The sequence below is a fragment of the Mesoplodon bidens genome (assembly GCF_964165515.1).
Source record: "Mesoplodon bidens genome assembly, chromosome: 2".
NCBI classification, from domain to species: domain Eukaryota; kingdom Metazoa; phylum Chordata; class Mammalia; order Artiodactyla; family Ziphiidae; genus Mesoplodon; species Mesoplodon bidens.
Genome location: NC_138177.1, coordinates 160,556,883 through 160,583,212, shown reverse-complemented (window position 1 = coordinate 160,583,212; position 26,330 = coordinate 160,556,883). Strand labels below are relative to the sequence as shown.

The window sequence follows — 26,330 nt, the reverse complement described above, 5'->3', positions numbered from 1 at the left end:
CTCGCCCACCCAGACTTGGGTGCCTCAGGTCAGACTTAGCAGAGTCTGTGGCAGTGCTCAGGGCATGAGGTGAGCATGCCCAGTTTAAGCTTCCCAAAGTCACCAATCAGATCAGGCCCCACTTCTTCCCAAAGGAGGATGGAGCATGGGGGTGCAGAGGCTGGGGCTCCCATCACCACCTAGAACGAAATGTAGAGACAAGGGAAGCAGTGGTCCCCTCAACCCTACTGCATGCTAAGAGCTTTACCCACATCACCATAGCAACCCTTTGAGGTTGTTCCTTCCCCATCCCTGGCTGCAGAGGAGGAAACTGAGGCTTGGAGGGATAAGATGACTTGTCCAACATTCCACTGCTGAGAAATGGCAGAGCCAGGGTCAACTGAGGCCTACCGCTTCGCCCCCACTGGGAGAACCAGCCAGATGGGGGCAGCTATGCTCAATCGGACAGGACTCCACTGCAGCCAGTTGGTAGACAGCAGCTGGCCTGGCCCTAGGGAGTTTTAGGTGGGCACTGCTGCGGGGTGAGCCTGGTGCCTGCCAGCTCTCTAGTCAGCACACTGTGGGCTCGGACTCTGGTAAATAAGCCAGCCCCCACTGCTGGCAGAGATGCAGCATCCCTAGAACCGATGCTGATGCCCATCTGACCTCCCAAAGCTGTGGCTGTCCAGCACTAGCCGGCCCACCTACCAAGGAGCCCTCCAGTGGCCGCTTGTGGGAACTGCAGCTCCCCCTGCACCCCTTGCCAGCAGTGGGTTGTAAGTTCGGAATCTCACCCCGCCCACAGGAGACCTACCTGATGAAGCACATGTCCAAACACACGGTGGTGGAGCACCTGGTGAGCCATCACTCGCCCCAGAGGACGGAGTCCCCCGGCATCCCGGTGCGAATTTCCCTCATCTGAGCCGATGCAAGGCGCCACCCCGCCCTGCCCACTGGCAGACACAGACCCAGGCAGCACCAGGCCCCGACTCCCTCCAGGGGCCCTCCAGGAACAGCCGAGCTCTCTCATGACCTTCCTGACCTTCCAGAAAGCCTGGGCCGCAGAAGCCCTGCCCAGTCCAGCTCCAGGGGCGGCCAGGCCAACTGCAAGATTCTGGACTGTTTTGGTGGCATCCAAAGACGATCTCAGAGCACTTTGAACCTCTCTGCTGGGTTTTCCTTTTGTTCCCCACCCTTCACTTGCTTCACTGTTCTTTTTTTTTTTTTTTTTTTTTTTTTAAGTTTGTTTTGGAAATAACAAAAAAGATATTTATTGGCCAAGAAGTTGGTGCTGCTAAGACCGAGAAATTAAAAGAACCGGACAGATGGACACAGAGAACCAGAGGGCAGCGTGGGACCTTATCTTGCCACGGCCTCAGGTCTTGAGGGGAAGGCTCAAGCCTGGGTTTCTGGACTGCAAAGGGGGCCCCCAGGTGGGAGGGGCAGGAGGCAGCTGGAGTGAGCCGCTTGCCCCTGGGTGCCAGCTCGAGCCTCCAGAGCTGCGCCCTGGGCATCACTGAGCAGAGGGATGTGGCAGCTACCAGGGCTACCCAGTCTTCAGGAGACGAAATGAGAGGGGCCGGGAGGTCCACAGGACCAAAGGGTGTAGTGTTGGCTGGGCTGGGTGCAGGCCCAGGGAAACGGGGTGGGGTGGGCTGGGTAAGACCTGGCACCCCTGCTGCCCTGAAGACCACCCCAGTCTACCTCGGTGCTGGCCAAGAAACCTATCGGCTACCTCTCCCACCATCCCAGACTGTGGGCAGGGGGAGGGAGTGGGCCTGGGGCAAGGACCCCTCTCTCCAGAATTTCCTCCAGATGGGGCAGTGCCCAAGGAGGGCTTACTTGTCTTCCCTGCCATGGAGGGGAGTCCCCAGCCCAGGCCCTAAGCCCCTGGGCAGGGAAGGGATCCTCGGGGAGGAGGGTCCCGGGAGCAGACCCTGCCCTCAGCTCCCACAGACACACCCCAATCTGAAAGCCATGCGTGTCCGTGTATATAGGAACCATGTACAGAGCCCGGAGAAGCCCCCCTACATCCCCTGGGGAAAAAAAAAAAAGAAAACTAGACAGAAACTCATCTATATATTCTGTATCTGGAGTTCCGTTTTCAATATTAACTGTGTTATTTTTATACACTTTTTAAGCCTTAACTCGCCATTGATTTACCAGTTTAACGTCTCCTGGGGTTTCTTTTCCCACGGGGTTCTCTGCCCCGCCCCCACCCCTTTGTTTGACTGGCGTTGTCTGATACTCAGTATTGTAGCTTTTTGTCCGCATGTTACTACCCTGTAAATACGCTGTTATACATACTGTTAACACCCCTTTGCTTTTTTCTATGGGACCTCCAGGCCACCATATTTAGAACTAGTTACCTTATTAAAAAAGAGAAAACAGTCTGTTGGCTTCTCAGTCTGCATCGTGATGGCAGGGAGGTGAGGGCAGGTGCCCCTCAAGGCTTCAGGAACGAAGTGTGCGTCATATTGAAGGAAAGGGGTGGGGAGCAAAAAAAGTCAAACGTGGGGGAAGACACTAAAGGGGGCAAGAAACAAAGGAATTCCAAACCCTCTGCTCTTTGTATTTCTCTGTTGTGAAGAATAAACTGTACCTGCAGCCGGGTGGCGGCGGTGTGTGGCGTGCTCTGTGCGAGGGTGGGGCTGGGGGGCACCTTTCCACTGCTCCTCTCCCCTCCCCCGCCCCCCCCCCAAGACTCAGGGAAGAAGGGAAATGGCCCTTCCTGCGTCCATCACTCGCAGCCAAGGACCATGAGGGCTCAGAGGAGTGAGTTCCCGATGGTGCTCATGGCTGAGTCACTTTCTCTCCCACGAGGCTGCTAGCACAGGAGCCTTGATAAACTCTGGGGGAGTTCCTGCATCTCCCTCCTAGGCAATCAAAACAGTGACCCCCTTGGGGAAGATGTATGTGCAGGGGACTTCTTGGTCCCCTCGATCACTGGACTAGCTGGAGGTTGTGAGGCTGGAGCTGCTGCTGCTGCAGGAGCCCGAGGATGAAGCTGAGTCTGAACAAAGCCAGGTGGAGAGCCGGAGACACATCATCGAGCCCTGAAGCTGTCCCGACCCCAGCACCGTCCTGTTACGTAAGCCAGTAAATCCTTGTTAGGGTTGATCTTTCGTTTTCCTCAAAGAGTCAGTTGCTAAACCTTTACTACACCACCACTGGCTGACTCTCCAATCAGATTCTTCATTCAGTGAGTTAAGAACAAGTTAGGCGACGGTGGGTACCTGAACAGGAAAATCCTGTCGTGGGGGGGAGTGGGGGGGTGCATGGGGTGCTGTGTTGGGCCAGACACAAGCAGAAGGACAAAGGAGGCAGAGAGAAGCGGAGACAGAGGAGACTGAGGGCCAGCCAGTGGCAACCTTAGCTCCTGACTGTCTCCATCTTCTGGCCCGCTCTAATTTCCTGCTTGTTCTCACATCAATGAATTTATTTATAAGTTACCGTGTGACCTCGGGTAAGTTAATTAACCTCTCTGTGTCAGATGTTCTCATAGGTAAAATGAGGGAAATAATAGTAACCAATTTATAGGGTGGATATGAGGATTAAATGAACCAATAGATATCTAAGGCTTAGAACTGTGCCTGGTACGTAGTAAGTACCCAACTAATGTAATTGTTATTATTTGATGTAGCCCTGATGGATCTATGTCCTTCATGACCAAGGAACCCTGACTAGACAGCTGGTGATGTTTGGGAATTTTGGGGGGTGACATCCGAGCTGGCATGGCAGGTGGGATGGCTGGACAGGTGAAGATTTTGCATGTAGCAGTGATACTCGGGGGACTGGGAGTCTGATTTTCACTGGCTCACCTGGAAGCTCTCAGGAGCTTACCCGGTCCCTGAGGGTCCCAGCGTGGGTGCTGAGGATACTGTTGATTAACAGGGACACTGATGGAAGCAGCGGCAGAAGGAGCTTATCCCCTGTTATTCCTGCTGCTGCCCTGAGTCTCTCTACACCTGAGCCTGCCCCACCCCCACCTTGGGCCTCTGGGGAAGACAAAGGAGGTCCTCCACTCTGTTCCGCTGTTTACCCCTCCCCCTCCTCAGGAAGGTCTCGACCCACAGCAATGAGGCTCCCCCAGCCCAGCACCTGGAAACCCCTGACTCGTGCCATCATTTCCTCTTTAAAACAGGAAATGGCTGTCCTTTGGCGACTCCTTTGCTCTTCACGGACTTGCTGGAGAAGGGGCAGGCAAGGAGAGGGAGAAGGCAAGTTATTTTCTGCAGCATCACAACCCCTGCAAGGAGGGTAATTGGCATCCCCACTTTACATATGAGAAAACTAAGATTCAGCAAGGGTAAGGAACTAGTCCACAGCCACACACAGAGTCAGAAGAGGAGCAGATTTCCATCCAGATCTTACTGGCCTGAGCTCAGGTCTCTGCTGGCCCAGGGCTCAGTGTGTGTGGCCCTTGGTGAATGATGCAGGCAGTGTAAGGTGGAGGACAGTCTCCCACCAGAGGAAGGGATGTCAGCCTATAGCCATCAAGCAATAACCTGTTCTTAGGCACACCTAGCCTGTTCTTAGCTCTAACCCAGAGTCCAAAAGGTCTTCTGGGTTCTGCTAATCTAGTTTAGGCAGGAGACACTGGGACCTTGGAACTGCTTGGGAGAGGGGAGATATCTCTTACATCATCAACAACTGGAAGTGTTTGTAAAAACTGTTACTATGCGAAAACCATCACAGTTGGTTTATAGCCAGAATTGCTGTCCTACCTGAAAACAGTGGAGCCTGTTAAAAATGCAAGGTCTATGAGAACTCTACACAAATGGGTCAGAAGACCTGGAGTTTAAGTCCCACCCTCTCCGGGCCTCCGTTTTTCAACTGTCAGACAATATCTCAGGGACTTCCAGCAGATAACTTGCCCGTCCCCGCAGCTATTTCCCGGAGGGAACCACCTTTCCTGGACAGCCTGATGACTTCACGCTTCTGTTCGGGCCATGTGTCTTTCCCTATTGAGGATCAAGAGTCTGGACAGCAGCCATGGATGAGGAAATTTATCTCCCAGACACTGTGGCCAAACAGCCATATGGGTCCCATGGCAAGGAAATGTCATTTTTTTATGGACTTGGATTCTCTAGGAGAAAGGGCCATAGAACACTTCGGAAAAATGTATGTTATTATCATATTACTTAAATATGTACAAACTTTGCCGAGGGCGGCGGAGGTGAACCGGATGCCACTGTGTTTCTCTATCTGGGGCTCCTGCCCAGTGGCAGCTCTATTTGACCTGAGGGCCAGTCCTGGCTTTCCAGCTGCTGACCTCACAGACTGACTCACAGATTCTCTGGGTCCTTACGTAGTTATGTTCCCTTTTTGTGCCTCAGTCCCATTAAAAAAAGTCGGGGGATATGGGGAAGGGGCTAAAACGTCTCTTAGGGGGCCTCCACTGAACTCAGTAAGGTCAGAGGTGACAAGTTTAAAGGCAGGTGGCGGTATCTGGGTCGCCGTGGAAAGTCAGGGAAGGGATGGATCGCCCGCCTCGGGGAGGCGCTCCCCAAAGGCCGGGCCTCCTCCTGCCACCCCGGGCGGGGGGGGTGGTATTTACGCAGTCTCCCCGCCCCCCCACCCCACCCCCCAGTGCCACGCTGCTTCCAGAAGGGCCCCGCCGGCGTTCGGGCCTCCGGGCCGAGGGCGTCGCTAGCCGCGCAGCAGGGCGTACTCCTTGGGCGCCCAGAGCAGTTTGGGGCGGCGGATCTCGGCCCGGCGACCGACGTCGGGGCTCCAGCAGAACTCGGGCGACAGCAGCCTGGCGGGCTTGTGCAGCCAGAAGGACTTGTTGAGGTGGCTCTCGTCGTGCCAGCGCGCCTCCAGGCCCCGCGCGCAGTAGACGGTCAGCTGCCGCAGAGCCGCCACGCTGCCCCCGAACACGGCCGCGTGGTAGTAGAAGTCGCCCTCGCCCGGGCCCAGCGCGGCGGTCGAGCGCGCGTCCCGCTCGAAGGGCAGCAGCCGCCTCCGCCAACGGTAGTGCCAGGCGAGCAGCTGCGTCACCGACTCGGCCAGCGCCTCGGACCCGAAAGTCCCGCTTAAGTGCTGGTCCACGTCCACGCAGAGCACGAAACGTGCCTCCCGGCCCAGCCGCCCGCCCAGCGCTGCGTGCAGCGCGCGCACGCGCGCCATCGACACGTCCTGCCAGCGTCGCTCGCGCGCCACGCACTCCACGCGCAGGCGGCGGCCCGGGCCCAGCGTAACGCGGGGCACGGCGGCCGGGCCCTCGGTGAACACGTAGTAGACCACGCGCTGGCCCACCATGAAGTGCTGCTCGGCCGTCTCCAGGAAGCGCGCCAGGTACTTCTCCAGGTAGCTGTCGGGCGGGGCGGGGCGCGGCCGTCTTGAGTCAGCCGGGCCTCAGCGCACTCCGCCATCCGCGGAGACGTCGGGCTTCTCAGGCCTCTCCTCGCCCGTACTTGTGCCCCTGAAACCCCAGTCCCTGGAACTCTGGAACTGTCCAGCCCTGGAATCGTCCGAGGTGGACTAAAAATAATTACCCATTGTTTGCCACCCCTGCCCCGAGAGGCCCTGTGTTCTCCGCTTGAACGTGGCTCTCCCTGACCGCTTCGATCAATAGAGTCCCGAGGAAAGGATGCTGTGCTGGCCCTTGGGAGGACCGGCTCGTTAGCCTTTGTCTCTTTAGAGCTCTGACCCTTCGCTTGAGAAGTCCCAGAGCTCACGGCTTCCCTGGTGGCGCAGTGGTTAGGAGTCCGCCTGCCAATGCAGGGCACACAGGTTCGAGCCTTGGTCTGGGAAGATACCACATGCCCTGGAGCGACTAAGGCCGTGCACCACAACTACTGAGCCTGCACTCTAGAGCCCGCGAGCCACAACTACTGAGCCCGAGCGCCACAACTACTGAACCCCATGCGCCTAGAGCTCGTGCTCTGCAACAAGAGAAGCCACCGCAATGAGGAGCCTGCGCACTGCAACGCATCGCAGCAACTAGAGAAAGCCTGTGGGCAGCAACGAACACCCAACGCAGCCAAAAATAAATAAAAATAAGTAAATTAAAAAAAAAGTGTCAGAACTCAGATGCTGCCACGAAGTGAGGGAGACCAGGCTAGCCACGGAGAGAGGTGCCCGCCAGTCATCCGCAGGACTTTTGGGAGGAGGGAGGGGTCCCCCCTGCTGCTGAGCCCTGTCAGAATTCCTGAGCCACAAAATCATGAGCTATGGTAATAATGAACTGTTTTCAGCCACTAGGTTTGTGGTGATTCCTTACATAGGTAACCGGGACGTTCAGAATACTGGAAGCTTTGTATGAACAGGCTTTGGGATGCCAGGGTTCTAAAATAATCGTACTAATGCCTGATATTTTGGAACATTTGTCATGTGGCAGATAGTGGTCAAAATAATGTGCATTATCTCATTTAATCCTCACCATTATTATCTCCATCTCTCATGTGAGGAAACTGAATCTCAAAGAGCTTCAGTAACTTGTGCAAGCAAGCATACACATAGTTGGTAAGTGAAAGCCAGGATTTCAACCCAGCTTGGCACTGGAGCCTGTACCTTTACCTGTATTTGCTCTATTCCGGGTGGAACTGTGAGAAACTGGAATCAGAGACCTTGGAAGCCTCAGCATCCCAGGGTGTTGGACTCATAGATCTTTGGAACTCAGGACCTCAGGACCCTGGAATTTCTGGACTCAGAGACTCTGACCCCTGGGGCTGGTGCAGGAACACCCTACTCAGCATCCAGAACAGAAGTGGGAGCACCAAGGTCCTGAAGAGGCCAGCAGTCCTGTTTGCCCCCGGCCTCTCAGGCGCCCTCCTGGCTTTCTCTCCCTTCTAGAGTGTGAGGGACGGAGTTGGAGGAGCCCTGAGCAGTTGTCTGGGGCACAGGTCCCCACCCCCCTGGGCCAGGCCGCACAGCAGGAGGTGAGTGTCAGGTAAGTGAGCGAAGCTTCATCTGCCCCCATCGCTTGCATTACCACCTGAACCATCCTCCTCCCCCCTCCCCCACCCCCTGGTCCGTGGAAAAATTGTCTTCTTGAAGCTGGTCCCTGGTGCCAAAAAGGTTGAGGACCGCTGGTCTGGGGTCTCTGAAGACAGAATTCCTTCCCCAGGCTTTTGGATATCTTTTCCTGGATGCAGAGCTCTCAGTGCCTTCCCAAAGCAGCCTGTTCCATTATTAGAAACTCCTCCGTAAGTTGCCTTGAACTCTACCTCTCTGTACCTTAGGACTGTAGGATCTGATTGCCACTCTAAGTCAGGAGTCCCATTTGCATCACTACTGGAAAGTGAATACCAGTTTGGACACCCTGACATCCATAATGGGGAGATGGGCAAGTCAGCCCCCTGAGGTTTCTTCTCCACCTCCCACTCTGGGTTCCTTCTTCATACCTGGGGCCCCCTTAGTTCCTCGATTGGCCTCCTCTCCTGTCGTGATTCTGTCTTCCCCGCTCCTCAGTCACTTGCCCCCATGGCCTCTCCCTCGACTTGGTCATCATCAGTCTGCCCCCCATCCGTCCCACTGTCTGAGCCCCCATCCTTCCAGCCCACTTCCTGTGATATCACCCCCAACAGTCCTTCCTCACTGACTCCTCTCGTCTGCTCACCCTACCACTCTCCGCATCCTCCTTTCTTCACATCCCTCTATATCCAGCCCAGATTCGCTCCCTTGCAAAAGCCCTCAGCTCCCCAGCCCCTCTTCCGCCTTCAGACTTTCTTGGCGAACCTCCCCCCGCCCCGCCCTTTCTGTGTGCCTGCGCCTGAGCCGCTGACCTCCACAGACGCTTCTGCAGCCGGGCCATCCCCTCTGTTTACCCAGTTCTCACCTCCTCTCACCTGAAAGACTCCATCATTTTCTCACTGCAAACCCAAGGCCTCCAGATGATCAGCCCCAGGCCCTGGGCAGGTTCCTTCTAGGTTGTGATGCTGAGCCCTTGGCTGTCTGGACTGGGTGGACTCTAGGGAGGAGGGGAAGGGAAAGGATGGTCCTGCCCTTATGCTGGGAGTCTGGGAGAAGGGGTGCTGTCTTTGCTTCTCGCTTTATCTTGGGATCCTACAGCCCAGGAGAATGGGCTGCTCCACCCTTACATCACGTGCACACCCCCTCCCACTCCCTGCTTGGATAGCACCGCTCCCCTCCCTGGGCCTTACCTGCCTACAGCAAAGACGGTCAGACCAATGGTGAGGTTCTGTACAGCCTCTTGCTGGGCCACATCTGGGTCAAAGGTGCCATCCCAAATAATGGGGGCCCCCCAGCAGGTACAGGTCAGGACTTCAGGCTGGGCCCTGGCCAGGGCAGGGATGGAGAGACAGGTCCATTCATCTACCTGCTTGATGCATGGTCACCGCCACCTCCCCCGTCCTGGGCCCTAGGGACCCACAGATGGGTCACACCCAGGCCCTGCCCCTAGAAATCTCTTCCCAGATCCAGCAGAATAGGGGGAGGTGTGTTACCTGATGGGGCCCCTGGGTAGAGTGCCTAGCCCTGCCAGGGTGGGGGATGTGAGGAGGGCAGGAACGCTGGGGCAGAGCTCTGTAGGGTGTGTGGGTGTCCGCGGAACGGGAGAGATGGCAGCTCCTTACCAAGGATGCAGGGGACCTGTGAAGTTACCTCTCGGCAGGGGCATTCTGGCCAAAGGGCAGACACCCATGGAGGGGAGGACTCCCAGGTGCCTGTGGGGTGGGAGCAGCGGGCATGCTGGCCTGCCCAGGAGCCCTGTCGCTTTGCTCCTTACAAGGAGGGAGAGCCCCCAAGGACGCTTGTGCGGGCCATGACAGGTGCCACTCTCCATCCCTCAAGGAGGCACTTGGAAAGAGCCACTTTAACCCTGCCCCGCTGGTCCCATCGTGAGTGCTCGGAGAAGGGGGTTGTACCTGACTACAGGGAGCCCCTGCAGGAGCAGCCCTAAGAGGCCAAGTGCAAATAGGGTCAGAAGATTCTCTTCCAGGCCCTGGGGGGTGGGGGGGTGGGGAGTGGGGTCGGCAACTCATTTCTGCATATATTTTTATACACACACACATATATATGAAAAATGAGGTAATTCAGTGTTTCATTTATTTGTTCGCTTTAATGTGAATGTATTATTCTGTTCACTTGGCACAGACATTCAAAGGTACAAAAGAGTATAGACAGTTCAGTCCTTCCTGTTCTCAGCCACGGCCACCCGGTTCCCCTGCAAGGGGATCGTTTACGCACATACAGGCAAATACAAATATGGTGGCAAATGCTCCCTCCCTTCCCTCTGTCCCTTCCTCTAATTTTCGCCCACAAATGGTAGCACAGTGATATGCTGTTCTCCACTGACCATTATGTCCTTGAGGTTATTCCACCTCAGTACTTGAAGCGCTTTCTCACCCTTTTTTCCAGCTGCCTAATATGCCATTGACTGGAGGTGGCATCATTTACTTGACCAGGTCCCTTGTGATGAGCATTTAGATGTATAATTTTTTGCTTTTCCTGGCAGCAAACTTGGGGGACAGTAAGTTAAGGGTTGGGGCACTTAGCTTGGGTAGGATTGACCTCGGACAGGGGAGAGTCTGGGAGGGGATGCAGGGAGGTTTGTGGCTTGGTGGCTGGGATTTGAGAGCGTCTGGGACTTAGGGATGAGTTGCTGGGCTGCCCGGAGGGCCGGCTGCGGTCAGGGACCACGTGTCTATGGCGGCTCCAGTCACAGGGCCGGGTCCCTCCAGCAGAGCTCAGCGACCCCACTGCTGGCTCAGAGGAGGTGGACTTTGGGATTTGTCCATGGTTGCTTGTTTTCCAGAAGGGCCCTAAAAGTTGAGAATTTTAATAAGCTCCTCTGGCGGGGGGGTGTCTCCTCCAACTCTCCTCAGCCCTTCTGGGTGCTGGTGTCTCTAGACAGACAGGACCCATATGGTGAGAAGCCTGGCCACTGGGGCCAGACCCCCAGGTTCGAATCCCAAGCCACCACTTCTTAGCTGTCTGACCTTGGGCAAGGTTCTGGGCCTCTGCACTTTAGTCTCCTTGTCTAGAAATGCAGATAATAAGAATACATACCTTAGAGGGCTGCGGTGGATATTGAGTTAATACCTACTAAGTGATTAGAACAAGGCCTTGCACACAGTAAAAGGTCAGTAAGCTTTAGCTATTGTTGATTATCATTAGTAGTATTATTCCTAAACAAGCCCTCAGGATTCTCTGCACAGCCTCCCAGCTCCCCTCCCTGCCCTATGAGTCCTTCCAAAATCTGCCTCCTCTGGTCTCTTTCAAGAAGCCTGCCTGATCAGACCCTCCCGCCCCTGCCTTTTCTGCTACCCCACCTCACCGTTCCTCAGCAGGTGTATCCAGTAAATAGCTCAGAGAGGCACCTTGCGGTTGTGTGTGTACGTATCTGCCTGTGCATGTCAGGGCAGACACCCCTTCTGTTCAGCTGGTGAAACCTGGGTGCACTGACCCCTCCCACTGCCTCGCCCACTGTCAGTCCCCAGGGATGGGTGGTTGGCTTGGCCTCCTTGATCTCCGTCCCCCTTTGCCCCTCCTAATTCTCCGGACCCCACAGTGATCCAGCCTGCTCATCCCCCACCTGGACCATGGCAGCAGCGACCTCCCTGCTCCCAGTCACTCCTGACACAGCCCCCAGAGTCAGCTCATAAAATGCCACCTGCCTTAACTGTCCATATCACATGAACAGGGAAATCCTCGAAGGGAAATGCATTTAGTAGGCAAACATGTGGAAAAATGTTCACCCTCACTAGTAATCAAAGACTTATAGATTAGAACTAGGTGGGATGTTTTGCCTATAAAATGAGCACTTTTTAAAAAGAAAGAAATGAAAATAGCCACACTGGGAGAATACAGCGAGACAGGCACTCTTACATCTGCTGGTGGGATGTAAATTGCTACAGCTTTTTTGGAAAGCTACTTAGCTGTGGGAATTGAAGCTTTCAATAGTCATCCCCTTTAATCCAATCACTGCAACTTCTGGGAATCTGTTCAAAGGAGATCATCTTCAGCATGGGAAAAGTTTATGCATCAAGATGTTCACTAGCTTCTGCTCATTCATGCGTTCAGCCTATACTTATTGGTCACAAGCTCAGAATCAAGCACTGTGCTAGGTCAAGTATTCAGAGGTGAGCGAGACACAGACCTTGTCTTTAAGGGAGCTGGGGTCAGGAAGATGTGGGTGGCCAGGAAGGGAGGGGAATGCGGTCACATGACAGACTGCAAACAGATGAATGGAACACAGCACAGCAAAGGCTGTGACTAGTGTAAATACAAGATACCATTATCTTGCAAATGGCAAGATACCATTGGGGAGAAGTCAGGGAGGCTTCCTGGAGGAGGTGACCCTTAAGCTAGGTCCTGAAGAACTAAAAGTTACCCACACAAAGAAGGCAGTGGGGCTTCCCTGGTGGCACGGTGGTTGAGAATCCGCCTGCCGATGCAAAAAAAGAAGGCAGTGGAGGGGAAAGGGAGGTCCATGAAAAAGAAACAGCACTGTGTAAAAGTGACGAGGTGAGAGTGCTTGGAAAGTAGAGGAACTGCAGGCCTGCCGCAGGGGCGGGGTATAGAGCGTGGATAGAAAGTGATAAGAGTTGAGGCTGGAGATGAGCCTGAGCCAGGTCACCCAGGGCCCACGTTCCAGGATAAGGGGTTTGGGCTTCATCTCGAAGGCCACGGGGGCCCTGAGAGCTCTTTCCCTCAGGGACTGACGCTGTCACGTGTTTACTTGGAAGATACTCCAGCGGCACTGTTGAGCCTGGACGTGGGGCAGGGACCGGGTGGAGGCGGGAAGACAGGTGAGTGTTGGCAGTGGGTTGGGGAGGAGTGGGTGATGAATGGCTGTCAAGGAGGTTGATGGGCAGGACTTGGTCACTGATGAGAGGCACAGGGCTGGGGGACCAGGAAAGGAGATGGTGGCTGATAGTCTGGTTGGGGGTAAGAAGCTGGAGCCCAGAAGGCAGGCAGGCAGGCAGGCAGGCAGGCAGGCAGGCTTGGGAGAGAGTTCTGGGATTCACCAGGAGGGCAGGGACGCTGTGGGAGAGGGAGAGAGCAGAGGAAGGAGAGCCAGCGCCCAGGCACCGAGGACACGGTTGGGGACGGGCAGGGGACTGAGTGAGCAGAGGAGGCAGTGGAGGCTGGGGTGGTGGTGGTGGAAGCGGCTCTTTCCGGAAGTTTGGCTGTAAAAGGAAAGGGAGAGGATGGTAACTGGAGGGGCTGAGGGCTTGGGATTGATGGAGGTACGTGAGTTTCTTTCACGCAGGGAGACTTGAGCTTGGTTGAACGTGGGCTGGAGGGCACCAGTGGAGAAGGCATTGTGCAGCCCTCTCAGATACAACTGAAAAAGGCCCCAGCGTCCAGCCGAAGGGACTGGCTAAATAAACTTTTTATGAAGAGTCTGCAGTCGCATGGAAAAAACTTGCACAAGAACCGTGAATGAGGAAAGCAGGATCTAAAATTGATGGGCACTGTGGTTACAATCTAGCAATGAAAACATGCCTCAGCAAATAAGACTGAAAGGAAAAACTTAAGTGACTGTGTCATAAGTTATGGGAGGGTTTTTCCCCTTTATTTTTACTCCCAGTTGTCCGTAATGTGCTTTTATTGCTTTTTTAATGAAGGAAAAATACAGAGTTAGCCATTTAGAAAAAACAAGTGTTTTTAAGCCTTTCTAGTGACTGCAAGGTGAAGTCCACCTCTGTTAGCCCTGCCTGAGGAGCCTGCAAAATCATTTCAAGCACTCACACCAGACCCAACTTTCCCACCTCTAGAAACGGAGACTTCACAGTGGGCAGGCCAAGGATGCTCTCCTAGCATTGCTGGAAAAAGCAAATGGAGATAAACAACCCCACTGTTCATCCTTAGGGAGTTGGATGAATGAATTATGCATTTCTATACAATGGAAAGCAACGTGGCCACTGAAAAGGATGAGGTAGATTTGTATGTGCTCTCGGGAAAAGAGGGCCTAAAGAATCAAGTGGAAGAGGAAGTAACAACTGTACCTAGAGGCTGGCTGCACTTCTGTGAGGGGGGAAGCCCCTATACCTGTGTACCTGTGCATTTACAGACATGTGTTTCTATGTCGTTTTATAAAAACGTAGGAAAAAATCGGGAACAGCATTGCGCAATAGAAGTATAATGTGAGCCAGGAACGTAAATTAAAATTTTCTAGTAGTAGCCATGTTAAAAAAGTGAAAAGAAACAACCGAAATTAATTTTAGTATTTTAATGTAACCTAATATATCATTTCAATATGTAATCGATATAAAAATTATTGAGATATTTTACAGTCGCTCCTGGAAGCGAGACTGCCCCCTGGAGGGATGGCATGGGAGGTGCCAGGGGCAGGAGAAGGCTGCAGCGGAGCTCTCTCTGCCCTCCCTGCCGTCTGACCCTCTTAGCCGGCCCCTCCCAACTAGGGCAGCCAGGCAGAGTTGTCCCCAAGTGGTCCAGGTGGGCTCCAGCTGTCAGTCCTGGGAGGGCGCTGACACCCAGGCCTGCAACAGGCTCCTGCCGCCCCCTCCCATGGCCCAGCCTGGGAGCCCCTAGTCCACAGAGGCACCTGCCTGACCCATTCCTCCCAGTTCCTTGCGATATTTTCAAAAGGATCCCCTCCCCTCCACCCCGCTTCCACCTGCAGAAGGTGGTCCCGCAAGGTGGCCTCATGCCCTGCTCCTGTACTCTCCTTGCTTTCAGGAAGAGGGTGAAGATCAGTCATTAGTTCCTAAGTGGGAACAAGTTTGCAATCCTGGACAGTCACTCCTGGTTGGAATAGAGGGCTCACAGTTGCAGCGGAAGGTGTGTCCCAAAGTCTTGTCCTCTGCTCACCAAGGGGGCTCAGAGTTTAGGGCAGCAGGAAGAGTCGCCGAGCTCTTCACGGGCTACGAGGTCTCCCAGGATGCAGCCTCCCCCCACCCCACCCCCCCATTCCTTGGACCGTCTCTACCCCTTGGGCGATGTCCTCCAGTCACCTTCTCCCAGGACCTGTATGGCTCAGCTGGTTCTCAGCAGGCCAGCCTTGGTGCCTCCTCCTTGACTGTTCTGGCCACCAGGCTGGACTCCTCTCAGGACAGCTGTCCCGCCTCATCTTCCCCCTGACACTGGCAGCGTCCCCGCCTCACCTGAGTCCTTGCCTGAGAGCCATGACAGGAAGCTGGTGGGACAACCTGCCAAGAACCTTCTCAGCTCAGAGCCGGGGAAGAAATGACCCATTCTTGGTGACTGGGACCAAGCAGTTTCAGGCCATCTGCCAGAAACCACACCCACAGGAGCAAGCAGGGATGAACTACCTGGAGAGGAGCCCCCTGGGGCCAGTCACCTGGAAGAGGGTGGATGGAAGGCCAGCTCTGGTTGGCCAGAGGCGCTGAGACATTTTGTACTGACTCTTCCTCCCCAGGGCTCCTCGTGCCCCTCTTCAGTGTCTTGGTCCTCGGGCCAGACTGTGGTGTTTGCCACCCAGGGAGAACCTTGTTCTGCGCAGAGCTTCAGCCAGATCTCAAGGGTACCGGTCACCTGAGTGTGACCTTGAACAGTTCACCTTGAGGAGCCCTTGATCTCTTCAGTAAAACAGGTATGTGCACCAGTCACACCCAGGACAGGGTAAGAGCCACACAAGGTAGTTACATGGAAAAGTTCTGGAAAGTTTGCACTAGGCAGGGTTTTTTTAAAGTGCAGGTTATGATCCAGCAGAGGGCCATGAAATCAATCTTACGGATCATGACTGAGATTTTAAAAGTATGAACAGGAAGGGAGTTGAAAATATCAGAATGTATTGTACATCAGGGTGGGTATTGTTTTGTGATTGTTTTGTTTCAGTTACATATATTCAAGTACATATACGAGGGTGGGAAACTTTTTTAAACTGTCGGTCATGATCAAAAGTTTTTCAAAATTCTGTGTAAGGTGTAAACATCAGTAGCAAACGCGTGTTGAAGGAGGCACTCTTCAAACTGGGGCCTTTCACCCAGAGTGAAGAAACAGCACTGATACTCACCTGTGTCAGGCAGCCCTGCAAATCCACCATATCCTCTTTCAGGAGTTTTAGTTCCCTTCTCCACCACACATATAAGGACAAATTCAGTTTGGGCCGGCGTTGTCCTCCAGAAGGGGGAAGTGGAGGTCCAGCGTGGACTCACCGAGCTGCACAGGCCACGGTGGGCTGGCCCGCCTGGCCTGGAGAGGGGAGGGCAGCGCAGGGGGCTCCCGAGGCGCCCTCTCCACCAGGCACCTTCCCCGAGGTTCTGAGGTCCTTGCCCCCTGCCACTCCCCCTCGGCCCAGGGTCCTGCACTGGCCTCTGTCCTGTCGCCATTCCCGACCTCTGGGACCACCAGACTTTCCAGTCCTGGCTCCACCCTCTGGGTCGTCCACTAACCAGTTTTGTTTCTCCTCTTCCTCCGGGTAGTGGCTTCATTTTAAAAGGCCTTCCAGAGAGTTCTCGTTCACATATGGTTACTGGCTCTTAAAAGGTCCCTGCTCATCTCCCTGGGCCCCGCGGTTACAGCATGTTACAGACTGAATGAATGGCGAGCGGTGTGCGCCTGGAAGGCCGTTCTCCTTTATTCGAGGCTTAGGCGTCACCTCCTTGAGGCAGAGACTCTCCTACTAGTTTGCTATTGCAGCATCCAGAAAGCGCTCAGGGGTCGAGTGAGCCAAAGCCACCCAAAGGGCAGTTCTGGACGCGGAGCTCCAGCCACCACAGGTGTCTGCGGCGGAGGGAAGGGTCTGGCCTCTGCCTCAGGTGTGCCGGATGTCCCTGGCTCAACAGCATCGTGTCTCCCTGGTGGCAGTGCTGGGTAGGGGGGCTCCGAGTTGAAGGGGCCCTGGACCTCACACTCCAGGGGACACCCGTGTGAAGGACAGAGGTGGGATCTGCTTTTCTCATGTGGACTGGGGCCAAGGGCACCCTCAAAGGACCCAGCCCCAGTGAAGCGTGGAGGGTATGCTATCCAGTTAAGGTGGTCGTCCCTCCCCCAACCCAGGGACCCACCCCTCTCCTGACAGATGAAAAGTAGCCATTCAGGACCACAGAAAGGCATCCCCAGGGGAGAAAGGCACAGAAGGAACAGATTTTACGGATTTATTTTTAAAAAACAAAAAGGTTAAAAAAGTCCTTCATTTCCAACCCTGCCTGGGGGTGTGAGTGGGGAATAGAACAAGCTCAGAAGGGCACACACACCCTCCCCCCAGGGAGAGTCCCACTCCCACCAGGAGTCTGCAGAGGCCCGGGCAAGTCAGAGGCAGGCCCTCGCCCTTCCTGCCCTGCCTCCTCCACGGGCAGCTCAGACGGCCGCCAGCAAGTTCCAGAGGCAGAGAAGTGTGGGACCCGAGGCCGAAGGCTGCCTTCTTCACCTCAGTGGTGGTCACTCCAGCTCTTCTGCCCTTGGACGTTCCCAGGGCCCCACCACTGGGCTCCCGGGGCGGGGCGGGCGGGCAGACGGGGAGGCGTGGCCTGGCCTAGCCCACCAGCAGCTTCCTCAGTGCCGCCTGTGACACAGCAGGGCAGTCAGGGGGACGTCACAGTGCGGGAAGGGGCTGCGGAGACACCTCGGCCACCTGGGAAAGAAAATCTCCTACTAATCTTCATCGCTTTCTGATGGTGCCTCTCTGCACTGAGGCGGCCCTCTTTCCTATTCCCCATCCTGAGGCTGAGTGGAGTCCAGGACAAAGCACTAAGTGGCTGTTTGCTACAAAACACCTGGAGATGCCAGAGGGTGGCTCTCGGCCTGTCAGTCCAGGCTCCCACACAGTCACACAGTCACACACACAGCGTTAAGGCGTCTGTGCCAGCAGGCGTGGCCAAACTGGGCCCAGCTTCTCTCCCTCCACCTGTAGAGGGTGAAGGGGGAGAACCCTTCTGGCTGCTTCAGAAACAGGCTGCGGTGAAAGACGCTGGCAGCGGGAAGGGTTAGCTGGGCCCGGAGAAAGGAGTGGAGGAAGGCAGGTAAGGGCTTCCGAGGCCTCTAGGCAGGCCTGACCGCTGCCTTTGGAAGTGACCCAACTCAGGTTGGGAGCCCTGACCGTATACCCCCTGGAAAATGGGGGACAGAGGGAGGGGAAGAGAGCGGGGCTAGAGTAGTGGGACTTTGGAGGAAGCCAGTGCTATCAATATGTACAAGCATAAAGCCCCATCTTCTGCGCCACCTACCTCTCTGCCCCTCCCACAGAAAGAAAGGCCCCTGAGAGCCATTGAGGAGGTGCCGAGACCTCCTCCCCAGCCATGCCCCACAGGGAAGGCCCCTTCCCTCAACTGGCCCCATTTCTGGGCCCCCAGGAGTGTCCGCTGGCTCTGCTCAGTCGGGAGGAGGAGCCCGGGGCCAGAACCCCGGTGCCCGGCCAGCCCTAGGAGTCCTTGAGCATGCTGATGCGCGCGTAGATCTTGAGGGCGGGCCCCAGCTTGATGTTCATGGCACTCATCAGGTGGTCCTCCTTGAGCAGCAGCAGAGCTTGCCCGTCGATTTCCTGGGCACGGAATTCCTCTGCTATCTCCTGGCAGCCTGAGGGGACATGACCAGAGACAGTATCAATGAGAGCTACCAGCGGTCACGCTTGGCAGTCACTGCCCTTCAGGTGCATCATCTCACTTGATCCTCACGAACGCACCTCAAGGAAGGTGTTGCTCTTCTTATTTTACAGCTTGAGAGAGGCTGAGTGACTTACCCAAGGTAGCCAGACTCTACGGTGGTCCTGGGACCCAACACCACCTTGTTCACCCCCCGCCCTGCCCAGTGAGCTGGGCTGACCCCGGAGACCAGTACAGTGTTGTGGGGGTGACAGCACGGGATTTCCAAGGCTGGATGGTACGGGCGCGGCGGCGTCGCCTTGGTCTTCTGGGTAATGTAGTTTGGAACATGCCAACCACTGTGTTGTGAGGACACTCAGGCAGCCCTCTGGAGAAGCCCACTTGGAGAGAACTGAGGCCTCTTGCGCAGAGCCAGCCCCCCGTTGCCATGTGAGCGCAGCACCTTGGAAGGGGGTCCTCCAGCTCCAAGCCCTCAGAAACTGCAGCTCTGGGTGCTATCGTGGCTGAGCCCTTGAAAGATACTCCGTGCCAGAAGTGCCCAGCTAAGTCACGCCACAGAACTCTTGAGATAAGAAGTGATTACTGTTTTAAGCCACTAGGCTTGGAGTAATCTGTTTGACAGCAGTAGGTAACGAATGCAGATCTGGGTATTTGGAAGATGGATGCTGCCATCACCACACCTTCACCATGTGGGCCTGGCCTTGGACTTGGCAGCGGGTGGGAGCTGGAGGGACTTTGAGGAGAGCGGCAGTGAAGGTCTAAGGTTCCCTGAGAGACGGGAGTAAGAAGCCTGATGGCCTTGGAGGAAACTGCTGGGGAGGCTTACAGGAACGGGAGGAAACTTACTGGAAACTGGAAGAAAAGGGATCCTTGTTATGAAATAGTAGAAAATTTAGCAACACTGTTGCTGGTGATAACCTGGTGGGTGTGAGACGCCTACTGAATGTTGCTTGGGCTCAGGAGACCTCAGGCAGGCCGCTGCAGGTGCCACCTGGCTTCCCACCGTGGCCGCGGGAAATGTGAGGAGGGACGAGGTCGAGGAAAACAAGAACAGGAAGGAGCCTGGATTTGCTGATTTTGAAACTCCTCAGCCTCTCCAGATGGCAAATGATGCTAAAATTAAGAAACGGTTTCTAGGCAAAGACCAAATCCAGGGCACAGTCAAAAAGACACACTCTAAAGACGAAACTGCAGGGGTGACTGAAATCTTTTGTTAAGACGGCAGAAAGCTCTAAGGTGCCGCCTCAGAGAACTGTTGGATCAAACGCGCTCTCAGGATTTTATGGGCGTGCCTCACAGAGCCTCTCCATTCAATGGCCCAGCTCCTCAGACTGTTAAGGGCACTGTCCCTCAGCTTCAGAAGAAACCTAATGTGGAGTAAGGCTTGTCTTGAAGACATTGTTGGATAACATTCATAAAAAGCCCACAAGGCGTAAGAGAGCATCGTCTGGCAGAAACACTGCTCACGTGGATGGGAAGGGTCAGAGGTAATGGGAAATAAAAGCAGCAGGAAGTAGGCTGAGAAAACAACTCCACAGGCTACCTTTCATGGGAAGGAAGGATGACTCAGGGTGGAACCAAGAGCGAAAGAGAATCACTCGGGGCTTTGAGTCCTAACCAAGGAAATGCCAGCACATGCCCTGGTATGGACTGGTGACCCCTGTAGCCTCCTGTGTTCTCCCTTCTCGAACGGGGCATCCTGAATGGGCACATCTACTGTGGTTACCCGATGCCCATCCCACCATATCCTAGGTCTGTGGAGGGAAGTGGATAACCTGCTCCTCGTTCTCAGGCTTGCAGACTGAGAGGAATCATCCTTGAGGAGTGGGACCCAGTGAGCCTCATCTGTGCCTGGACCTGAGTTAGATGCTGACATCCTGGACCTAGAACCTCCGCTGTAATGGGATGAGACTTGTGGGGCCTTGGGTAGGGGTGAGGGTAATTTACTCGAGGGAGGAACATGAATCACTGGGGTGAACTATGGTAGTAGCCGGCTCCAGGTAGCTCCCAATAATCCTTGCTTCCCTCTCATGCCTTCATGAGTCCCTGACAACGAATGGGGTGACCTGTGTGGTCAGAAAGACATTGTTGAAGTGACAGAATGTGATTTCTGAGGCTAGATCGTCAAGGGCATGGTGGGTGGCTTCCACCTTGCTCTCTTGGATCACCCCCTGGGGGGACAACTGGCTGCCACGTCACGAGAACACTCAAGCGTGAGCGTTCTGAAGAGACCCGTGGGAGAGTGACGGAGGCCTCCTGCCAGCAGCCACACGCTCCCTGGGAGGCGTGTGAGTGAGGCACCCTGGCAGAGGATCTGACGGCCCCAGGTGACCCTTCACGTGGCCTCGGCTGGCCCTGGCCGACATCCGCATCGCAACCTCCTAAGAATCCCTGTGGCAGAACTGCCCACCTAAACCGCTCCTGAATTCCTTACCCGCATTACCTGTGCGGTAACAAATTTGGGGGATGCAGCAATAGATAACTAATACACTGGCTGAAGTGGCAGAGCCAGGATTTGAGCCCAGTTCTGTTTAACTCCGAAGCCTGCTATCAACCACTATATCCCCCTTTGGTCTCTGAGTGAATGGGCTTATGGTCACCACTGCCTGACCTGGTCAGTGGCTGGGTGAGGCTGGCAGAAGAAACAGTGGAGAAGCTCTGGTCCCGACGAGCGCAGCCGTGCAGATGGGAGGTCTTTCAAGGCTCATTTCTAGGTCCTACCCTCGAGACCACTGGCACTGCGCACCCAGGGTCACGTGCAGCCGCCAGCTCCTTTACATGCTTGCGTGTCTTTGTGCCTCTGCTTAGGCTGCTCCCTGATGCCGTCTCTCCATCCGGCTCAGGCCTGCTTGTCCACTGTCACTCAGTGTAAACGTTCTTCGTTCTAACGTTCTCCTTGACCGACTTCCTCCACTCCCGCTTGACGCCCCTCCCGACTCGCCCCGGAGACACACAGGGTTGGTCACGTCATCACCTTCACACAGGCCCCTCACCGAGCCCACAGATACGGCAGATTATAGCCACGGAACGTTACAGTCGGCGCTCCATGCTAGAATGTAAGCTCTTACCGGCAGGCACCTCCTCGTCCTCGTCTCTGCACCCCCGTTCCTGAACCCGAGCCTCTCCCTGAACTGCCTGGTCTCTCCTGGTGACGGCAGGTGAGGTCTCTCACCCTCGCTTTCCTTGCTATTCCAGGCAGGCGTGGAACTTCCAAGGACCTTACCTGGCAGAGAGCGGATGAATTCGTAGACATCTTCCACATTCCATTTGGTGGGCTCGCTTGGCAGGAAGTGGTGCCCCATGCCCACCAGGTCCCGCATGTGCACGTCAGGGAGCTCCAGGTCCCGCTGGCCTTGTCGCCGGCGGGAGGTGGATGAGCTGGCTGAGATGGGTGACAGGGGCTCCTCGTAGCTTGAGTTGTCGGAGCAACGGCTGGAGTCTTCCTGGCTGTGTGTTAGCTGCAGTGCGGCAGCAACTGAGAGGGGTACAGTGCCTGCTGGCTGGGAGCACAGAGACACGGTTTTCTTCAGGATGGGGGCATAAACCACCTCTAACAGAGTGCTGGGCAAAGGCAGGTATATTCTCCCTTTTCTACGTGGTCTGCTACTATGTATCTTTGAATTCGAGATAAAAAAGCATCTTTTGCCATGTCCCCTCTCTGATCCTAAGCAGAGTCAGTGCCAGTACTGGAGCATGTACCACACTACACTGCAATGATCTGATTCTATGTCTATTCTTTCTTCTAGACGCGGGGTTTTTAACCAGGGCTCTGTGGGTTTAGGGGAATGGTCTGTAAACCACCTGAAATAGCATGTAAATTTTCTTGTGTATGTCCATGTTGGACTGTAGCTTTCATCAGATTCTTAAAGAGATTTATGGCCAAAACAGTAACAATAAACAGCAAAATACACATAAGGTCTGAAGCACCATACTAGGCTGTGAGTTCCTGTAGCACAACTTAAAGAGATTTAGTGCCTAACAGCTCGTGACGTACAGCCAGTGCTAAAACATATTTAATGAACAAATACCCACGTTCCTGGTAGAGACCTTCAAGGACTCAGTGCTCTGACGTTCAGAGAGGCAACAAGGAGGGGAAGTAAAGGGTGTCGGCTGCCTCTCACCCAGCCCTCCTCGGAAGGCAGGTGCTACCTGGGACAGCCTGTCTCTTCAGGCAGGGGAGCCCCGGAAGTCAAGAATGGAGGCAAACTGGAAGAAAGGGGTGAAGTCGGGGCAAGGTCACGGAGGAGGGAAAGTTGAAGCACCCAAGGGTCTAAATGAAGGGACCTATGAAGGGACACGGGGAGACGGCTTGACCTGACAGATCATGAGAGATGGGAGCATGCATGATGGAGCACTGACGCCAGCAGCGGAAAAGGACGGCGGGCGTCCCGGGTCGTGTTAGGAAGGGAAGTTGGTGGGGACCCGAGAGCACGAGCTTCAGGCTCCGCCAGCCTCTCACCTGCTTCTTGGTATCCTTGGTAAGTGTTGGCAGACTGGCTTTGCTGGCCCGACGGCGGTTGTGGGTTGTGGCTCCCGCCTTCTGCAGCTTGCTCCGGTCCGAGTGGAAAAGGCCCACTCGTTTGGTGCATCCCACATTGTACCTGCCAGAGCCAGGGGAACAAGGGCGGTCAGGGCAGTCGCAGGGCGAATGGCCCAGGAGGAGTAAGAGCAGCCAGGATACTTGGCAAAATTTGCGTCTGCCTCCTCGTTGCAGTCCTAAGCCCATCACTTAGCACTAGCTGTGTGGGTCTGGGCAAGCCACTTAGCCCCTCAGTTTCCTTATCTAGAGCTGGGGAGGAGACCACTCACTTTCTGTAACCGGTCTGGCAATAACATAAGCTAATGTGTGCAAAGTGCCTGGCACAACAACTTGGATCACGGTAAGAACTCAGGGCTGCCACATTCCACTCCACGTATCACCAGGGCTGGGAAACTAGTGTCCTCCGTCCTGACGGCGGACAGCTTGGCAGAGCTTGGCAGAGCGTCACAAAGGTGCGGGAGGCCCTCCAGCGCAGCTTGCAGGGAGGGAGGGCTGCAGACGGCCCTACTCCAGCTGGTGTGCAGGGCATCTCTGCCTGGGGCCTCGAGAGCTCCTCTCTTCTGGGGGCTCAGGCCTCTTCCCTCTTGGCACAAGGAGCACTCCGGGCTTAGAGTCAGACAAGTCTGGATCCCCAGCTCGAAGGCTTTAGGCGCGATTACTTCTCCTTGGTGCCTCGGTTTCCTAACAAGTATAAAGGGCACGACAGCAATACCTGCCCCACAGTATTACTTTGAAGATTAGATGACATAATGTATATTAACACCCAGCACAGAGACTCACACACAGCCGGCCCACAGTAAACAACATTGGTGTTTACTGTGATCATCTGTCTTCTAAGCTGGGTGAACGCTCACAAAGGAAACATCTGTAGCCAGCGCAGTGGCTCTGGGCAAAGCTTCCGGTGGAGGCTTCGGTAAACCCTAAGGAAATGGGAGCTGCCAAGGGCGGGTGTCAGTGGGACCCAGAAGGGCCAGACAAGCTAAATGCTGCTTCCTTCCCTTGGACCCTTGCCGCTTGCCCTGCTCTGCTCATGGGAGTTCTTTGGTGAACGAGTGACAGGATGCTGCTTCCAGGCAGGTCACAGAAATAAGGAGCTGGGTACCAAGGCACAATCCCAAGAAAAGGGAAGGGGCTGAGGCTCTTACCTCTTTGCACAAGCCATGGAGCAGAAGCGCTTGGAACGCTTGAACTTGTAGGCAAAGTCCACCCGGCCACAGAGCTCACACTTGAGTTTAAGGGGAGTACCCTCCTCTTTGGATTCTGAAAAGCATGAAAATCGGTAAGCGCAGACAAGGAGTAGTCCCCACAGGACTGCCCACAGCCCCACCCCGGGGCCTCTCTGCTCTGTGCTGCCTGCAGCAGCGGCTTGGAGTGCGCCAAACTGCTTTTGTCGCTATTTTTGGAAGGGCTGTGGTTTCACCCTTGGAAAGTATCCGAAGGTGTCCAGAGATGGCCCCTGGACACCCAGCAGTTTCTTCTTCTAAGGACTATGAGACAAAGCACGGGTGGGGAAGAACCAGTGCCCCTCTTTATGACCCTGGAAGAGAGCAGGCGGCTCAGAGGGAAAGCTTCAATGCTGTCACCACTGATCTAGAATTACCCCGCCCTTCCCTTGAGGTGTCCAGTGGGCTGCCGGCCGAGTAACAGAGCCCAGGAGTTCTGCAGCCTACGTGGGCGTCCCGTCCCGCCTCCACTTAGTCGGTGGCTCGTGTCGCAAGTGCAGCCCTCGCTGGCCCCCGTCCTGAGTGCAGGCTTTTGAGGCGGTAGAGGAAGGGCACAAGCCACCTGGGGCTGCTCCTGCAGGCCTACAACTGGCGAGTGACTCACGCGGGCAAAGCCGCTCTTGGAATCCTGGGGCTGGCAGGAGTGGGGCTGGAGGCAGGCAGGGCACACTCAGTTCCCCAGGGGCAGGAACTGCCGTCCGTTTTCTAGGGACAGGGCTGAGCGGGCACTGGGGGAAACGTCTGGTCAGCTGACATGTTCACACGCTCCCCGGCTCAGAACCCCTCCGTGGATACCAGGAAAGGACCTTCCAGCCTTGCTGAGTCCTGTTCAGCCCCGTCAGAAGCCCCAGCATCTAGGGTCTGAGACGCTACCTTGCAGATAGGGCTCCTCCATCTCTGAGTCAGTGGTTGTGGTATGGTCCTGCTGCGGAAGTTTCTCAGGCAAGAACCCCTGTGCATACTTCTTCTTGAGATTCCCCACCAGCAGGGATGAGCGTCCCACCTAGGGGACAAGGCAACATGGAGGCCATGAGGGTCAGGTGAGCATGCTTCCTTGCTATCCAGCCTCATCAAAATTACATGTATAAAGCACCCAGGCACAGATGCCCGCCCCTGTATCACCATCCAGGTGCACCCTGCTCAAGGCCTGTTTTGCTGTTTAGCTCAAGAGGCAAGATGCCGATGACCACCAAAGCACGGGGATGGAAATGGCTTCAACCCAGGACCAATGGATGGCTTAGGAGGTCAGGAGAGTATCTACTCTTCCAAGCGTCTAGGGGGCAGAGATGGAGGCAGGTATCAGGTTTCCCGCAGCACCAGGACAAGGGCCAGGCCCCAGCACTCACGCGTCACAGGGCAGGAACACAGCTGAGGCTGTGTGTGACTGTATGTGTGACACACAGACCCAGCCGCCATTCCTGGATGCCTTACTGTTCTCTCCCTTACCACTGCCCTACCCGAGCCAGAGGGACAGGCAGCCACGGAGGAGAAGAGGAAAACGCGGACGCTGGGCCACACCGGAAAGCAAAGGCCCTCGGTGGTGCCAGGATCCCAGGCTAGCTGATTCACTCTTTGGTGCACTCCCTTTGTTGCCTTTTGTGCAGGCAGCCTGGTTGCCGGATCTCTAGGGTGATGCTGGGGCTGCTGTCCAATCAGCATCGACCCTGTGAGATCAGCTGGGTTCTGGAGCTTCTCCAGGGGGCCAAAGGGAGGACCTAGTCTAATGAGGGAAGGGATGTGACAAGGCTAGAGCTACTTATAGCTAAGGTGCCCCAGGCCTTGACCGACCTCCAGAGGGAAAGAGGACAAGAACCTGTCTTGGCATTTTTGTTTTTTGGCATTTTAGAAGGGCAGTCCACCCATCTCCGTTAATCAAGCTCAGAGGCTTCGGCTGACTATTCAAACCACACATGGATCCAAAGAATGTGCAAAAAACAGATGGCCTCCCATGAAGATGTTGTGTCTCTAACAGCCAGTTAAGTTTATCACGAGAGAGGCTGGAGTGCACCTGGCTCTGGGCTCCTCCCACCTAGAGAGCAGGCCACCTGTCTCACCAATTCACACTGCGCACTACTGGCTCTGGGTGCTGTTCTAATGAGCCATTTTCTTGATTCCTCTGTGTTTCCCCTTGGTCTTATGCTTTAACTG

At 55.2% G+C, this 26,330-nt stretch overlaps 3 protein-coding genes across 9 annotated transcripts in view; 1 reads left to right on the top strand and 2 right to left on the bottom strand.

Annotated features, from left to right (window-relative positions):
* ZNF362 (zinc finger protein 362) overlaps window positions 1-1,225 on the top strand; it is a 36,960-nt gene extending 35,735 nt beyond the window's left edge. For all 5 annotated transcript variants that reach the window (XM_081225617.1, XM_081225616.1, XM_081225619.1 and 2 more), the window contains one exon: window positions 785-1,225. In XM_081225617.1, the coding sequence (XP_081081743.1) occupies window positions 785-901 (117 nt within the window). In that variant the 3' untranslated portion in view covers window positions 902-1,225. The remainder of the gene's footprint in view (window positions 1-784) is intronic.
* A 4,406-nt stretch (window positions 1,226-5,631) lies between these two features.
* A3GALT2 (alpha 1,3-galactosyltransferase 2) lies at window positions 5,632-16,208 on the bottom strand (the record flags this gene model as incomplete). The annotated part of the gene is given in 7 exon segments (XM_081215397.1): window positions 5,632-6,295; window positions 9,090-9,224; window positions 9,522-9,611; window positions 9,813-9,870; window positions 9,873-9,889; window positions 16,035-16,071; window positions 16,127-16,208. Coding segments are annotated over 7 exon segments (1,083 nt in total).
* A 754-nt stretch (window positions 16,209-16,962) lies between these two features.
* Window positions 16,963-26,330, bottom strand: part of PHC2 (polyhomeotic homolog 2) — a 49,963-nt gene continuing 40,595 nt past the window's right edge. For all 3 annotated transcript variants that reach the window (XM_081225832.1, XM_081225833.1, XM_081225834.1), the window contains 5 exons: window positions 25,056-25,185; window positions 24,105-24,219; window positions 22,879-23,020; window positions 21,643-21,919; window positions 16,963-18,393 (listed from right to left, as the gene is read on the bottom strand). In XM_081225832.1, the coding sequence (XP_081081958.1) occupies window positions 18,239-18,393; window positions 21,643-21,919; window positions 22,879-23,020; window positions 24,105-24,219; window positions 25,056-25,185 (819 nt within the window). In that variant the 3' untranslated portion in view covers window positions 16,963-18,238. The remainder of the gene's footprint in view (window positions 18,394-21,642; window positions 21,920-22,878; window positions 23,021-24,104; window positions 24,220-25,055; window positions 25,186-26,330) is intronic.